This window comes from Mastigoproctus giganteus, chromosome 3 (genome assembly GCF_048544385.1).
Source record: "Mastigoproctus giganteus isolate SK-2022 chromosome 3, ASM4854438v1, whole genome shotgun sequence".
Classification (NCBI taxonomy): domain Eukaryota; kingdom Metazoa; phylum Arthropoda; class Arachnida; order Uropygi; family Thelyphonidae; genus Mastigoproctus; species Mastigoproctus giganteus.
The window spans coordinates 164,115,614-164,133,428 of NC_143577.1; the positions used below are offsets into that span (position 1 = coordinate 164,115,614).

Genomic DNA, 17,815 nt, shown 5'->3' on the forward strand with positions numbered 1-17,815 from the left:
CGCATATCCCCAGAGCAACATGGTCTTAGTTGCTAATGCTCCTAAAAACTAAATAACAAACAAACAACATATATATATTTCAATATCAAGTTTTATCTTCTATCGAGTTAACGTTTTATGAATTTCATATCTCCTATCAAGTTTAAGTTATATATATTAAGTTAAAACGTAACGTTTGTAAAATCTAAGTAGTTATAATAGATAATAAATTAACTGTCTGTTGCCACCTACATGGTTTGTACTGTCACACTAGCTATTTACAATATTTTATCTGTGCCAAATCACTGATTCTAAAAGATCTACAAATATTAGACGAAGAAAGTAAAGGTTTGATTTATAGGGCTATGCTTCCAAATCAGCAGTAAATTTCTGTTAGCTTTTATGTTGATGTTAATAAATTCACATGTAAATAATGTCTTGATTTCTGTATTTTTTGAATGGCTGCTTTCTCTAGCAACATGTTACAAAGGGAGGCAACAAGAGTAAGCAATATTTCAAGTAGAGTAGTAGTAGTAGTGGCATGTGATGCAAGAAAGCAAGTGTATGAGCTTATGCAGCATCAGCCAAAAAAAAAAAAAAAAAAAAAAATCACACCATCCCTCCAAATGCCTGTCCAGTTCCTCCTTAAATTTATTCAACCTATCAACTTCCACAACGACAAATGGAAGTTTGTTCCAGCAATTAACCACCCGCTGGCTAAAGGAAAATTTCCGCACATCTATTCTACATCTGTCTTTTCTTAATTTGAATTTATGCCCCCTTAGGTTCGTAATCTCAACAAGTGGACCCCGTCAGAATTCAGCATGCTCAACCCATTCAAGGCCTTATACACCTCAATCAGATCACCGCGCAGGTGCCTTTTCATCAGCCACTGCAATTTGCAGAACTTAAGCTTCTCTTGGTAAGAGGATCCCTTCATTCCCCTCACCAATCTTGTTGCCCTTCTCTGTACATGCTCAAGCAAATCTACATCCTTCCTAAAATGAGGCCTCCAGACCTGTATGCAGTACTCAAGGCAATGGCCTGACCATTGCCTTATACAGAGGGACAACCACCTGCTTTTCCCTGCTAGAAAAATTCCTATATATCATTGACAAAACCCCATGACCTGCCCTGGCAACCTGCCTGCATTGCTCAGAAAACTTCATATCTGACTGCACAATTATTCCCAGGTCTTTTTCATTTTCTACCAGCTTAAGTGTAGTACTACACAGTTGGTACCCATATGCAGTACTTTGCATTTGCCAAGGTTAAACTTCAGTTGTCACTTCTTAGCCCATCTGCCCAAATTATCCAGATCCTGTTGCAGTAGCACACTGCCATTACTGTCATTAACAACCCTGCCAACCTTTGTATCATCTTCAAACTTCGACATTAAGCCTGATATACCTTCATCAATATCATTGATAAATATACAAAACAACAGTGGACCTAACACCGAACCCTGTGGGACCCCACTAATAACATTAGTCCAAGAAGAGCAGCACCCATTGATTACCACCCTCTGTCTTCTCCCACTTAACCATCCTTTTATCCATTGTAGCAACTTACCCTTAATACCATTCTGCTCCAATTTGTACAATAGTCTTCCATGCGCAACAGTGTCAAAAGCTTTCCTGAAATCCAAATATACGATATCAAAATTATTTTTTGCATCCAGTTCCTTTGTAACCACATCATAATATCCTATCAAATTTGTCAGACAAGATTTTCCCTTAACGAACCCATGCTGTGTGTGAATTATTGCTGCAGTCTTGTCTAGATGATCCTGCAATGCATCTTTAACTAGTGACTCCATTATTTTACCAGGAACAGAAGTTAAACTAACTGGTCTGTAATTACTCATGTCACCCTTCAATCCCCCTTTGTGAATTGGGGATACATTTGCACATCTCCAGTCTTCAAGTAGAGGAACCACTAATTGTTCCTCTACTTGAAGATGTATGTATAGTGGTTCCTCTGTACTTGAATCTTCTTAAATGCATGGTAAATTTTTGATATAGTGGGCTTAGACTTCTTTGAATTCTTTTCATTGGGACCAACTGATGCTAACAAATGCCAAATGGGAAATGCCAAAAAGTTATTATAGTGGCTACTAAGCTTTTTATACCAACTGTGAGATATTGTTGAAGATTCAGACCAAAATGGATGTTAGATGAACTGATGGGTTTAGTGGCAAAAAATAAAAAATGTATGGGATGACTATGACGTCAAGAAACACAGAAGCCTCACTTAAATACCCAAGAATCAGATGTGCTAAGCCAGGTTAATCAGGTGGGTCTTTGCCTAAGAGTGCAAAGAAAAATAACTCATAATTCTCTGCTTACATTAACACAAAGAAAAGGAATGAATTATGTTGGTTTGTTTTGATGTGAACAACATAACTGTCGATGCTCCTGTATAGATTTCTGACAAACTGAATAAATCTTTTTCACCTATGTTCACATATGAAAATTTTTTCAGAGATTAGAATACCAGAAGTCTATGTGATACTGTTTGGTAGTAGGGGCTTTGACAAGCCATTTTAGTACCTGAGGCAAGAATGAAAAATTGTGCCCTCCACTAAAATATTAAAAAAAAAATTTTAATTAAAAAAAATATGACTTATTTAAAATATATTTCTGATACATGTTTTAATAAAAAATTAAAATTGAGGTTATAAAAATGACAACCAGTGTCGGGCGACAACCATGGTGCCTTAGATAGCCCTAGTGTGCAGAGCTCTATATCTGTACAGTGGCATGACAAAGATTTTTGTCTTGCAAAAGCAAGATGATAAACCAATTGGAATAATCAAAACATAAAATCGAAAACATTGGCAATTATTTAATCTTTCTTTTGGCACCTCTTTCAGCTTTTAACCTGAGGCAAGAGCCTCGTTTGACCCACTCTCAGCATGGCTTTGTTGGAAGTTAAATGATTTTACATAACTGAAAGGATGTTGGAAGAGAAAATATTGCAGCTAAGACTGAACACGACCCTGGGAGAAATTCAGTCAAAGAAAAGCAGTTATACCGGCCCCGGGTGCCAAGCGTTTCTGTGGCTAAGCGATTTGTGACTTCCTAGAAGGATTTTTTTAGAGCGAGTTTTTCCTTGTTTTGCTTTGTTTTATAAGTCCTTTTATTAATTAGCTCTACTTTTTAAAAGTATGAAAAGGAAAGAACCTTTTTCTTTACTCTTTATTAGTTTACCAACTGTACTAACTCCTATGGCCACAAGCTGCACTGCTCCTGCACCCCCCCCTCATGTGGCGGGGCCGGTAACTTGGATGGAAAAGGAGCTGACATGGATAAAGAAAACTATTCAAATACCAAAGATTGGTATAATTCTGATCAGGGTAATGCACAAATTAAGCGCTTAAAAAATGACAATGACCAACCAGAGTATCCAACTTTTCTTATTATCTATTCGTTAACTAGTCAACCAGTGAGTAAACTCTCTCTCTCTCTCTGTTTATGATATAGAGATTCCTAGAAAATGCTGCCGGATCACCTAAAATGGTCAAAAGGTTACAGTCAGGGGATTTACTAGTTGAAATGACACAGTCTAAACATTCTGAACTGTTGTTAAAGCTTACAACTTTTTGGGGAATTCCTATTAAAATCTCTCCCCACACAACCCTAAATAGTTCCAAAGGTGTTATCTCTGAATGGGATCTATTGACTGTAGATCCCATTCAGGAAGAGGAGCTTGTGCAAGAAATGAAAGATCAAAAGGTGGTACAAGCTAGGTGAATTCTGACTCTTAGGGATGGAAATCTCATTCCAACCCGTAGTATAATACTCACTTTCAATACACCAAACTTACCAAATGTTGTTAAAGCCGGTTATCTAAATTGCCATATCTGCCATATTCTGACTCTTAGGGATGGAAATCTCATTCCAACCCGTAGTATAATACTCACTTTCAATACGCCAAACTTACCAAATGTTGTTAAAGCCGGTTATCTAAATTGCCATATCTGCCCCTATATTCCAAATCCAGTTCGCTGTTATAAATGTCAAAAATTCGGACACTCTCAGACAACATGTCGAGGAAACAATGTATACCCAAAATGTGGATCCCAAGATCACGTTCAAACAGATTGTAATGCAACATCTCCAGTTTGCCCAAATTGGGGGGAATCATCCTGCATATTCCAAAAATTGCGAATTATGGAAGCTGGAGAAAAAAATACAGAAGTTTAAAGTTGAACATCATGAAGCAAGACGACAAATAGTGAAAGACACTCCAGCACGTATATATGCAAATGCTACTAAGAATTATGGTTCAGTTGCTACTTAAACCATTGATTCAATTCCGCCTGACAAATCACTTGCTGAGTGGGCTAGACCTCAGCTTTCAGCTCCTCAGCCAGCTTTAAAGCAAAACAATAGAGACCAGACGTAACTACTACAAGTTCCGAAGTGAGACCAGGATGGCAAAAGAAGAATCCACTAACAAGAACCAAATTAATATGGTAGAAATGGACGTAGATGACAAAACTCAAGAAGAAGAACCTATATTAGAAATTTATTTGAAGTCATGGACACTGGACGGTCCTACCTTTCCTAAAAAAGATCGCCATAAGCCTACTGCCTCTAAAAAGCAACTGGATCATCCTCCCACTAAAACTAAATAATGCAGTGCTTTTTACAATGGAATTGTCGAGGACTACTTACTAATACAGATGAACTTTACGACCCAATCTGAGATTTCAATCCAGCAGGCATTTGTTTACAGGAAACATATTTAACTCCGCAAGTGACTCCCTCAATAAAGAAATATACTTTGTACAGGCATGACAGGAATGCAACAACTGCAGCCCGTGGAGATGTAATGGTCTTATTATCCATTACTAATCCATCTAGGGAAATCCCCTTAAAAACTAATTTAGAAGTTGTTGCTGTTAGAATAGAACTTGGAATAATTTTATCTCTTGTTTCTATTTATCTGATGAGCTCCTTGAACAGATACCATCTATATGTTTGATGGGTGAATTTAATGAACACCACCCATTATGGGAAAAGTCTTCATATGGATAAAAGAGGGCAGTTAATAGAAGCATTACTGGACACACACAATTCTAACTCTACTGAACACCGGTGCACATTCTTATGTGCATTTTCCCACAGGAAATACTTCTGCCATAGATCTAACTATCTGCTCGCCCACTCTGTACTCAAGTACACATAGCGCAGTATTGATAATCCCCACAACAACAATCATCTTCCAATTATTTGTAAATTCCAAACTACCTCCCCCTATCCAGAAACTCACCAAAGCTGGAAATTTACAAAGGCAAACTGGATAAAATTTTCCTTAAGTGCAGTTTTAGATAAAAACTTCATTCAGGATAAGTCAATAGATGAAGCTGCTGACCATATCACTAACAGATACTAGCAGCAGCTGATAAAGCTGTTCCTCAGTCGTCGACTCATCCACGCAGGTGCAAAAACTACTGGTGGAACGATGAATGTAATAAGGCAAAAAAAGAAAAGAATAAAGCTTGCAATATTTTCCGCAAGTATCCTACTACTGTTAACCTTATAAATCACATGAAACTTAATGCTAAAGCACAACAAATAAGAAGAAAATCCAAAAAAGATTCCTGGATACAGTTTGCTTCCACTATCACAAAAAATACTAGATTAATCTGGAGGAAAATCCATCTGAATGGCAAATATCCATTGTCATCCTCTCCTATATTGATCAGTAATGGACAGAAACTGTCTTTCCCCCAAAGACAAAGCAAATGCCTTTGTGGAAGCTTTTGCAAAAATATCAGCTGAAAATTCATATGATGCTCCATTCTGGCAAATTAAAGAGGCAGCAGAAAGGCAGAAGTTAAATTTCAACACTGGTCTCTCTCTTCCATATAATCAGCCTTTTACAATATCTGAGTTAAAAGAATCTCTTAATATAGCACCCAATAGTGCAGCTGGCTTAACATAATATAAAATATACCTGATGATATATTTTATATTATGTTAAAACATTTGAATGATAATGCTTTACAAACTACTAATATTTTTTAACAGAATTTTTTAGGAACATGTTTATCCCAGCTCTTGGAGACATTCACTTGTATTAGCCATCCCTAAACCAGGAAAAGACCTCTCTAATCCAGTTAATTATCGGCCAATTTCTTTAACTAGTTGTTTGGGGGAAAATACTGGAGAAAATTGTTGAGGATAGTGGAGGAAAAATTGTTAAGGATAAACATAAAAAAGGCAACTGGGGGTGGATGGGATCTATCCAGTTATATTAAAGGAGGCAGCAAAGGAAGTAAGCAAACAATTAGAATTATATCATTAGCCATAATTATGAGAGCTCCTTTGGACTTGGGAGGTACCCATAGACTGGAGATGTGCAAATGTGACCCCAATTCACAAAGGCTGACACAAGTAATTATAGACCTGTGAGTTTAACTTCTGTTCCAGGAAAATTAATGGAGGCACTGGTTAAAGAAGACTTCAGGATCATTGAGACAAGACTTCAGTTATAGCTCGGACACAGCATGGTTTTGTTAAGGGAAAGTCTTGCCTGACCAGTTTGATTGGATACTATGATGCAGTCACAAAAGAACTGGATGCAGGGAATAACTTTGGTTTGAGCATGCTCAGTGCCAATGGGATTCTTCCTCTTGCTCAGAATAATCTCCTGAGTGGGCATAAATTCAGATTGAGGAAAGACAGATGTAGGATAGATGTGCGGAAATTTGCCTTTAGCCAGTGGGTAGTTGGTTGATGGAACAGACTTCCATCCCTTGTTGTGGAAGTTGATAGCCCAAATAAATTTAAGGCTCAGCTGGACAGGTATTTCGAATGAATGGAGGGGTGAAATGGAAGTGGTTTTTTTTTTTTTTTTGGCTGATGCTGCCTAAGCTTGCTTTCTTGCATCGTATGCCTCTACTAATGCTAATATTAATGCTAAAATAGTTCTCAAGTGCCTCATCTGGTTTCTAGAGTTACATAACATCTTATATAAAAATCAGTATGGTTTTCAGCAAAGTAGATATGCATTAGATATGATGACCAAATCAGAATCAAACATCAGAAATGCTTTTGTCGGAAACAACAACCTAGTTATGGTAAGTCTGGATTTAGAAAAGGCCTTTGATACAACATGCCATTTCGGTATTTTACGAGATCTTCACACCTTTGGATTATGAGGCAGGCTTCCTTTGTTTATTCAGAGTTTTCTCCAAGGCAGAACCTTTCAGGTTCGTTATCTAAATGTTCTTTCTCAAATCCATATACAGGAGGAAGGGCTCCCTCAGGGATCTATTTGAGTCCTACTCTATTTTTAGTAAGAATAAACAATATTATCCATGATATTCCAAGCACAGTAGAATTATATCATTATGCAGATGACTTCATGATCTCGTGCCAAGGAAAAACTATGAATTCTATTGAGAGACAGCTTCAAATCTCAATTAACAAAATTGAGTTGTGGATGTCTTGCAATGGCTACCGCTTATCATTACAAAAATCCAAATGTACTCATTTCTGTAAAAAACTTAAAATCCACCCTGAGCCTGAATTACAAATTAAAAATCTTGCCATACCTTTGTCGAATGGTATCAGATTTCTTGGCCTAATCCTGGACAATAAATTAAATTTCTTACAACACATCACATACCTGAGAACCATTTGCTTGAAAAAATTAAATATCTTCAGAGTACTATCTTCACCCATGTGGGGTGCTGACCAATACACTCTGCTTTGCCTATATCAGGTATTAATCCGATCTCGCTTGGATTACAGGGAGCTCCAATCTATGACTCTGCCAGGAAAAGTGCGAGTGAGGGATAGTGTCTAGCCAAATTAGCTAGACACTATCCCTCACTGTGCTCCTAGAACTGCTTTAGAACTGCTTAGAACTACATCTCCTGTACAGAGTCTATATATAGAGGCACACGAACTTCCACTCCATCTTTGGAGGAAAATGTTGCTACTCAACTATGCAGCAAAAATACGGAGCCTTCCCTTTCATCCTATCTGGACATACATATTTGAACCCCAGTGGACCACCTTTTATCACAACAAACCTAAAGAAAACAAGCCAGTTGGGATAAGGTTGTTACAGTTAACACAATGCTGGAATTTAGACAAGGGTCATATCTTTCAGAAAACAAGCACACGTGACCGTTCATCGTCTAGGTATAGACCGGTCTGTGATCTCTCTTTCCAGTGGTGGGGGAAAAAACAAGCAGCAGATCTCACCATCAGGACGCTCCATGCTGCACACATAGCTAAACATTCTCTGTGGTTTCATGTATATATATCGATGGCCCAAAAACCAGTAAAACCTAAACCAGGTTTTCAACGGTAGGCACAGCAGCAGTTTCTACTATCTTTTCTAGTTCTGTGTCTCTTCTGAAGGAATGCAGTGTCTATAATGCCGAACTGTTTGCCATAAAAATAGCTCTAGATCACATGACTGATCTGTCCTATAAGCAAACAACGACCTATTCTGACTCTTTGAGTGCAATAACTGCATTAAAAAATTCATCCAAGCCAATCCACCCTATCTTGAAGCAAATCAGATCACAGATAAATGCATTATCTGCTGCAAACCAATCATTCACTTTCTGTTGGATACTAGGTCATGTAGGCATCAAAGGAAATGAATATGATCAAGCTGCTAAACATCCAATCACCGCAAGCTCTCCTAACTATCAAGTGCTGTATACAGACTACAAATCAGTTATAAAAAATGTGTGCAAAGAGCAATGGTTGCAAATCTGGAAGGCTCAGGGCAGAAATAAGCTGCTTCGATTTAAACATGAACCTAACTTGTGGCCATCAAGCATGCGATCAAGGCAAGAGGAGGTGATCCTGGCTAGGATGCATATAATGCACACACATTTAACCCATATTTACCTACTAATGTGGGGGATAGATCTGCCTATTTGTACATTTTGTCAGTCTACACTTGCAACCATTATAATAATTATCGAAACTAAAAATTTTCACATCACTTTCACATCTGCAAGAAACTTTGACATTACCTCATCTGATTAGAGATTGGAGATGCAAATCTAGATGATTTCCTTGTTTTCTTGAAACAAATAGGATTATTTAACAGATTTTAACTGGTAATTGCACTACGGAATAGAATCAGGCACACTATGGCCTTAGCAGCCCTTGTGCCATTAAATAACATATCAACCAGCAGTTATACCATGATAACTTTTCTAACAGAAAATTATTAAATTGTCAAACATTTGTGGTTGCTGTTTGGCATTTGGAGCAAGGCAATATGGTACACATTGTCCTGTTGCAAGCCTACTGTGATGATCTTGAAAATGAAATGCTTAATATGGTACCTGAAAATCTGTGGACAAGTACTCAGCAAATAAATTCTGCTCTATAAGTTCCTTACTTCTGTTTACCAAATTCCTTGGTGACAGAAATTGTACCTTTTTCATCTGCAAAAAGCAGTTATTGATTCTAGTACATTACTCTCAGCAGCAGCAGCAGTTCTGTCATTGGCTTTTTTGTCATTATGCCTATGATCCAGATTTTTGTTAGCCAGATGCTGTTTATTGGAAAATTAATTTTGCTTTGGATGGAATCATCAGTTCACATCACTTGTATTAATGAGCAAAAAAAAAAGTCTGCATGTTGTTAATGGTAAGGGCCTGTTTAAGAGCAATTTTTTATTATCATCTGCTGCAGTATTGTTGGTGATCACTTAGTCAAGCCAGATGTTCTTTCACAGTGACTGATTAGTCAAGCTTGCCAACAATTTTTTGGAGATATTTTGCTGGGATTGCTTAAAGATGTCTTAAAGAAGACAAGGCATATCATGTGGTTCGTGTATTATGAAGCTCCTGCCCATTTAAGCCACAAAATGAGAGCTCATCTGAAGGCTACAAAGATGGATAAGTCATAGGGGCCCTGTTGCTTGACTAGCTAACATCTAACATGTTAGATGACCAGCTGTCATCTAACATGTCTCCCCAACTATTTCATGTGGGATCATTTAAAGAGACAGGTATATGAAATCAAAAATATGCAGTATTGTTTACTTCCATGAATTTCTGTAGTGATTTGGAAGTTGGTGGTGCAAGATCTTGCTGAAACATGTCAATGCTATCTAGACTGAGCTTTTCCATTTTTGAATTCGTTTTTCTTTTTAAATATTAATTTATTTCTCCTATTCGTTATATCTTGCACTACAGTTAGTAGCCCTGGAGCTTAAAAATGAGAAATATTTCCAAAATATTTTTTTGCTCTTTTGCCACATTTATTGACACATTTGGTCTTGCATCTAAAATTGATTTTCATCATTAAACAGAACCTTTTTATATTCATTATCAGTCTAGTCCTTATATTTCTTTGCCAGTGATAGGTTTTTTATTTTCATTGTTGCAGTTAATAGCTGTTTTTTAACCAGCCTCTATGAGTTTTCAGCATGCTGTTAAAGAATAAATATTTATCTTTTTATCAGTTATTTTATAACCTTAAAATTTCTCCTTCATTTATTTTACTATTCTGCTCTCAGTCTTTTAAATCTCAATTAAATTTCTTCAAAAGTATCCACTTACCAAGCTTTGTAGCCAGATATTTGCAGTCTCTCCTCATTGGACTCTTTAGCCATTATCTGTTTTAGCCATGGCAAAATGTTAATGTAGAAAAAAGTCTCGAGTTAGGGTTAAATTTGGAACGTTTGAAATTCTGCCCAGACATGATAGGAGCGAGTATACGATGAGAGCCCTGCTAATCAATTCAGCCCTGGAGAGATTGTGCAAGGCTCCTGGGGTAGAATATTTCTCAGCGTGGTCTGTGTTTATTAACAAGAGAGAGACTGCTTCTACAGGGATGGGATACACTTTAATAGAAAGGGTACAATAATATTTGCAGAAAGGGTGCAAGAAAATTGTTAGGTGGGTTGGAAAATTGCTAGCTTTGGGGGATTCCCTGACTAATAGATTAACAGTAGCTCCAGACAGAGGTGAAACTAATTCTTGTATTGATTCTATTGGACTGAGCAGCAGCCTGGAAAGCAAGGTGATGGGGATTTCAAGAACTGCTGGTAGTCATCAGGGGACAGGTAAACACATGGGCTTTGTTAGGGTAACTAAGAGTAAGAAGAAGTGCATGTATACCTGCATGAACACCAATGCTCAGAGTGTAGTAAATAAATATGATGAATTTGAAGTGCTGGTAAGACATCAAATACAGACAGGCATTGTTGAGATTTCAGAGAAGACATGTCAGAACATAAGGAATTTGGAATTTGAATATAGGGAATACAGTGTGTACAGAAAGAATAGATGGGATAGGAAGGAAAGAGGGGTTGTGCTGTTAAACACAAAATCTAAGGCAATGCATCCAGTTGACATGGGTGTACAGTGCAATGTTGAGTCAGTTTGGTGTGACATTAGCACTGGGAAAGCAAAATTAGGAGTAGGAGTGTGTTATAGGCCTAATGACTCTGATAAGTAAAATGGACAACTGTACAGAGAAATAGTGCGCCACTAAATCAAAATGTATTATAATGGCGATTTTAGCTCGCCAGATATTTACTAGTACTTGTGGGTTGTTCACTCACACAGTAGCAAGACTTTTGCGGACTTATTGGATTATTATTTTCTACAGAAGCATGTTCAAGAGGCAACCAGATGGAGTAATACTCTTGATCTGATTATCAACAGTGATTATTCATGCATTAAGAATTTTCAGAAAAAGGAACCACTAGGCGGCAGTGAACACAGTGTACAGATGTGGGATTTATATGTTACTACCATCAGGGATAAAGGAAAGGGTTTTGCTTTTGTAAATGTGACTACATTGGTATCAGATAGTTTTTAAATTCTATGCAGTGGGACCAACTGATTATGTTACCAACAGCAAATTCTAAATCAGAAGCATTCAAGGGAATCTTGGAAGCTACTAGGCGTTTCATATCTACTAAGAAATACTGTTCAAGGTTTAGGCCAGGTGAACTAATGAGACTAATGGCAGAGAAAAAAAAACAAACATGAACTCTTTACTTATGTAAATTCTAAAAGGAAGGGAATGAATTAGATTGGTCCACCTGATGTTGATGGTTTGGTTGTTGATGACCCTGCTCATTTAGATGACAAAAGTGAATGAGTATTTTGCACCTTCATTCACATGTGAAGAATTCTGTAGGGAAATGGAGGCTAGAAGGTTATCATACTGTAACTGGGAGCTAAATTATTTTGTAATAACTCAGATGAAAGTGGAGGAGAAAATGTTGAAGTTAAACATAAAAAAGGCACCTGGGATGGATGAGATCTATCCAGTTATATTGAAGGAGACAACAAAGAAAGTAAACAAAACCTTAGCCTTAATTATGAGAGCATCCATGGGCTCATGGATGCTCTCATAATTAAGATTTCCATCTCTCCAGTCCAAGGGGACTGGAGAGATGGAAATGTATCCCAATTCAGAAAGGAGTGAATAAAGGGTGACATGAGTAATTACAGGCCTGTGAGTTTGACTTTTGTTCCTGGGAAAATAATGGAGTCACTGGTTAAAGAAGCATTGCAGGATAATCTAGACAGGACTGCACTTATCATTTGGACACAGTATGGATTTGTTAGGGGGAAGTTTGTCAGAACAGTTTGAGTGGATACTATGATGTGGACATGAAGGAAAACTGGATGCAAAAAATAATTTAATGTTATATACTTGAATTTCAGGAAAGCTATTAAGACTGTTGCTCATATAAGACTACTGTACAAACCAGAGCAGTATGGCCTTAAGGGCAAGTTGCTGCTATGCATAAAGGGATGGTTGTGTGGAAGAAGACAGAGAGTGGTAATCAATAGACACTGCGCTTCTTGGACTAATATTATTAGTGGAATCCCCCTGGGTTCAGTGTTGGCAACAAAGCTGCTTTCTATATTTATCAATGATACTGATGAAGTTTTATCAGGCTTAATGTCCAAGTTTGCAGATGAAACTAAGGTTGCTATGGTTGTTAATGACAGTATGCTGTTGAAATTTATCTAGAAATGTTGTGCAGATGGACTGGGAAGTGGCAACTGAAGTTTAACATTGACAAATTGGAAAGTACTACATATAGGTAACAGTAACCCCAGATTAATGTTACTGGCTGTGTTAATTAATGTACTACTCACAGGATAGTGGAGAATGGAAAAGACCTGGGGGTAACTGTGCAGTTATATATGAAGTTTTCTCAGCAGTGCCGACAGACTGCAAGAGCAGCACATTGGGTGTTGCACATTGGATATACAGAAATTTTGCTAGCAGGGATAAGTAGATGATTATCCCTTTGTATAAGGCATTGGTCAGGCCTCACCTTGATTACTGCATGCAGGTCTGCAAGACTCATTTTATGAAGGATGTAAAGCTGCTGGAATGAGTAGGGAGAAGGGCACTGAGATTGGGGGAGGGAACAAAGGGATACTATTATCAAGAAAGGCTTAAGTTCTGCAAATTGCAGTATCTGGAGACTTAGGCACCTGTGAAGTGATCAGATTAAAGTGTATAAGGCCTTGAATGTTTTGAGCCAGCTCAATGCTGATGGGATTTTTTTTCTTGCTCAGGTTGTGCATCTAAGGGGCATAAATTCAAATTAAGGAAAGACAGATGTTTTTTTTTTTTTTTTTTTTGATTTGGTAGTTGTTGGCGCATCGGCTTCTGCGGCCATATTGCACCTCCCAAGGTTTTTGCAGTACTTTGATCCAAGCCCAAGGCGGGAATCGAACCCGCAACCTTTGGGTTGCCGGGCAGGTACTTTACCCACTTGGCTAGCCCGGTCGGCAAAGACAGATGTACAATAGATGTGCAGAAATTTTGCCTTTACCCAGTGGGTGGTTGATTGCTGGAACAAACTTCCATCTGTCATTGTGGAAGTTGATAGCTTAAGTAAATTTAAGAAAGAACTGGATAAACGTTTGGAGTGAATGGACGGATGAAATGGGAAGTTTTTTTTTTTTTCTTTTTGGTTAATGCTGTATAAGCTTACTTTATTGCATCATATGCCTCTACTAGTGCTAATCTCTCTCTCTCTCTCTTTCTGTGTGTGTGTGCGTGTGCGTGCGTGCATAGTTTCTTACTAAATGAAATGTCAACATAAAACAAAGGTGGCAGTGATTACAATGTACTGATGTGGGATTTACTCAAAGTGGTAACTACCATTAGGGGTAAAGGGGTGGGTTTTTGCTATCGTAAAGATGACTACGGTGGTCTGTGACAGTTGTTATATTCTATACATTGGGCCCAACTGATGATGTTACCAACAGCAAATTCTAAATGGGAAGCATTCAAGAAATTAATCGTGGAAGCTACTAAAAGTTTCATACCTATTAAGAAATATTGTTCAAGATTCAGGCCTAAATAGATGTCAGATAAACTAATGGGACTCGTAGAGAATAAAAATGCATGGGACACAAATTATCAGGAGACAAAGATGTGTATGGTAGATATAAGTTGCCCTGTAATCAAGTCGCAAAGGAGGTTAGGTAGGAAAAGGTAGATTACAAGAAATCTTTGGCAAAGAATGCTAAGAAAAACAGCAACATTCTTTACTTATATAAATTCTGTATGGAATGGGATGAATCAGATCGGTCCACTTGATATCAGTGGTTCAACTGTTGATGATCCTTCTTTGGTAGCTAACAAACTGAAAGAGTATTTTGCATCAACATTTACACATGAGGAAGTTATTCAGGGAGGGGAATGCCAGAGGTGTATTAAATTCTGACAGTGAGCTGAATGATTTTGTAATAACTGAGAGCAAAGTGGAGCAGAAATTGTTGAAAACAAACATAAGAAAGGCACCTGAGGGGGTGGGATCTACCAGTTATATTAAAGGAGGCAGCAAAGGAAGTAAGCAAACATTTAGCCATAATTATGAAAGCTTCCTTGGACTGGAGATGTGGAAATGTGAGTCCAGTTCACAAAGGAGGATCAAACGGTGACACAAGTAATTACAGACCTGTTAGTTTAACTTCTGTTCCGGGAAAATTAATGGAAGCACTGGTTAAAGAAGCACTGCAGGATCATCTACACAAGCCTTCAGTTATCATTCCGACACAGCATGGGTTTGTTAGTGGGAAGTCCTGTCTGACCAATTTGATTGGATACAATGATGTGGTCACAAAAAACTGGATGCAAAGAATAATTTTGATATCGTATACTTGGATCTTAGGAAGGCTTTTGATACCGTTGCACATGGAAGACTGCTGTACAAATTGGAGCAGTAGGGCATTAAGGGCAAGTTGCTGCTATGGATAAAGGGTTGGTTGGTTGGTTGAGTGGGAGAAGACAGAGAGTGGTAATCAATGGACACTGCTCTTCGTGGACTGATGTTATTAGTGGAGTCCTCCAGGGTTCTGTGTTGTTTTCTGTATTTATTAATGATATTGATGAAGGTATATCAGGCTTAATGTCTAAGATTGCAGAGGATACGAAGGTTGGCTGGGTTATTAATGACACTAATGACAGTACGCTACTGCAACAGGATCTATCAAAGATGAGCAGATGGCCTGAAAGGTGGCAACTGAAGTTTAACATTCACAAATGTAATGTACTGCATATGGGTAGCAGTAACCCCAGGGTAACCTATCAATTGTGTGGTACTACGCTCAGGGTGGTAGAGAATGAAAAGGACCTGGGGGTAATTGTGCAGTCAGATATGAAGTTTTCTGAGCAGTGCAGACGGGCTGCAAGAGTAGTTCATTGGTGTCATGTCAATGATATACAGAAATTTTTCTAGCAGGGATAAGGAGATGATTATTCGCTTGTATAAGGCAATGGTCAAGCCTCACCTTTAGTACTGCATACAGGTCTGATGGCCTCATTTTAGGAAGGATGTAGAGCTGCTGGAACGAGTACAGAGAAGGGCAATGAGATTAGTGACTAGAACAAAGGGTTGCTCTTATGAAGAAAGGCTTAAATTTTGCAAATTACAGTGTCTGGAGACTAGGCATCTGCAAGGTGATCTGATTGAGGTGATAAGGCCTTGAATGGTTTTAGCAAGCTCAGTGCTGATGGGATTCTTCCTCTTTCCCAGATTAATTGCCTGAGGAGACATAAATTCAAATTGAGCAAAAACAGTTGTAGAATAGATGTGCAGAAATTTGCCTTTAACTAGCGGGTGGTTGATTGCTGGAACAAATTTCCATGTGTCATTGTAGAAGTTGACAACTTAAATAAATTGAAGGCTGAACTAGACAAACATTTGGAGTTAGTGGATGGGTAAAATGGGAAGGGTTTTATTTTATTTTTTTTTTTTTTGGCTGATGCTGTATAAGCTTGCTTTCTTGCATCGTATGCCTATGCTAATGTTAAGGCTAATATGTGACCCCAGCTGTCAAATTCATTATTGATGTCATAGTCTGTCATATCTTCAGACTACCAAGGACATTGCTGATATCACATTTCTTGAAGGATATGGCAACTCCTCCCCTTTTTTCACTGACTCCCACTAATTTTTCATACTGGGAAATGGTTGGTTGTTTCATTTGTCTTGGTGATGTCAAATTGTGATTTGATGTTCCCATTCATTTAGTCCACTCCTCATACATGAATAATTCAAATAGTTTGTTAATTGAGATGTTCAATTGCTAGAGTTGGGTAAGGCTTCCTGGAATTTCAGTTAACTCCACAATTATTTCTGCAACCATTTTTTCCCTGCCAATTATGTGTGATTTGCAGTGGCACACAGTAAAAAAAGGCTAGCTTTCTTAGAAACTGAATGTTTCTAAGCAAGCTAGTTTTTTTAGTCATTTTCCATAAAATAAAAAGTCTTATAGGCAGGTACAGTATATTTGTTTTTAATTAACTGTTAATTTACAGATCTGCTTTTATTTTTGATCTAATATAGTTACTGTCTTTTTAACTTTTAATGATTTTTTATACATTAACATCTCAATTGCAGTTCTTTTATATCTTTGATATCTGATTGACAAAGAAACTTGTTAATTAATAGCAAATGTATAAATTTAATTGTGCAAATATAAGTGTGTGTGTGTGTGTGTGTGTGTTAATACAATATTGATTTATATTTTTTAGGTCTCTTGTCTCCGACTAGTGGTACTGTGATGATTAATGGACATGATATTTTGAAAAATACATCATTAGCTAGGTGCAGTCTTGGCTTCTGTCCACAGAGCAATATATTATTTGATAGATTAACAGTAGCTGAACATCTGAAATTGTTTGCTGGAGTAAGTTAATCTTGTAAACTTCCACTACACTTTCATTGTTTGGTGCTTATAAATAAATACAAGTTTTAGAACCAAGTACAGAACTACTGGTATAATGTTATATAAGGTGATAGACAAGCTGCTGTGCTCCTATGTAACACCATGAAATTATTGTTTTGATGTTAATAATTGTTAGATATCTGATACAGCAGCTATTGTTAATTACTACTAATCCATTAGCTGCAAAGCTGAAAAGGAATTATCATTGTAATGTGCAAATTGTAAATTTTTAAATGGCTTTGCTTCTAAATGTGTGTGTGTGTGTGTGTGTGTGTGTGTGTGTGTGTGTGTGTGTGTGTGTGTGTGTGTGTGTGTGTGTGTGTGTGTGTGTGTGTTAGCATAATTGCCAAGATGCATAAAAATCATCTGGTGAAGATATTGATTAAATATTATGTTTCCATATGGAAAGAATAATTTTTAATACCAATTTTAATAGTTAATACATTTGAAATTAATCAAGAAGATCCGTGAATAGTAGTCATGTTTGAAGTAATCAAACCAATTACCTTTTTAGGAAGGGATAGAGGAGTAATTGAAGTAATGTCTTGAGTTGGTTATCTTGTCAGAAAATGCAGAGCTAGTTATTTGTTTAGGTAATGTTATGAGGTTGCACTTTAC

At 37.4% G+C, this 17,815-nt stretch overlaps 1 protein-coding gene across 1 annotated transcript in view; it reads left to right on the forward strand.

The window, feature by feature from the left end:
- LOC150088380 (phospholipid-transporting ATPase ABCA3-like) overlaps positions 1–17,815 on the forward strand; it is a 433,767-nt gene that overhangs the window by 167,852 nt on the left and 248,100 nt on the right. The window contains exon 11 of the mRNA XM_090370142.1: positions 17,004–17,158. Coding sequence (XP_090226268.1) covers positions 17,004–17,158 — 155 coding nt within the window. The remainder of the gene's footprint in view (positions 1–17,003; positions 17,159–17,815) is intronic.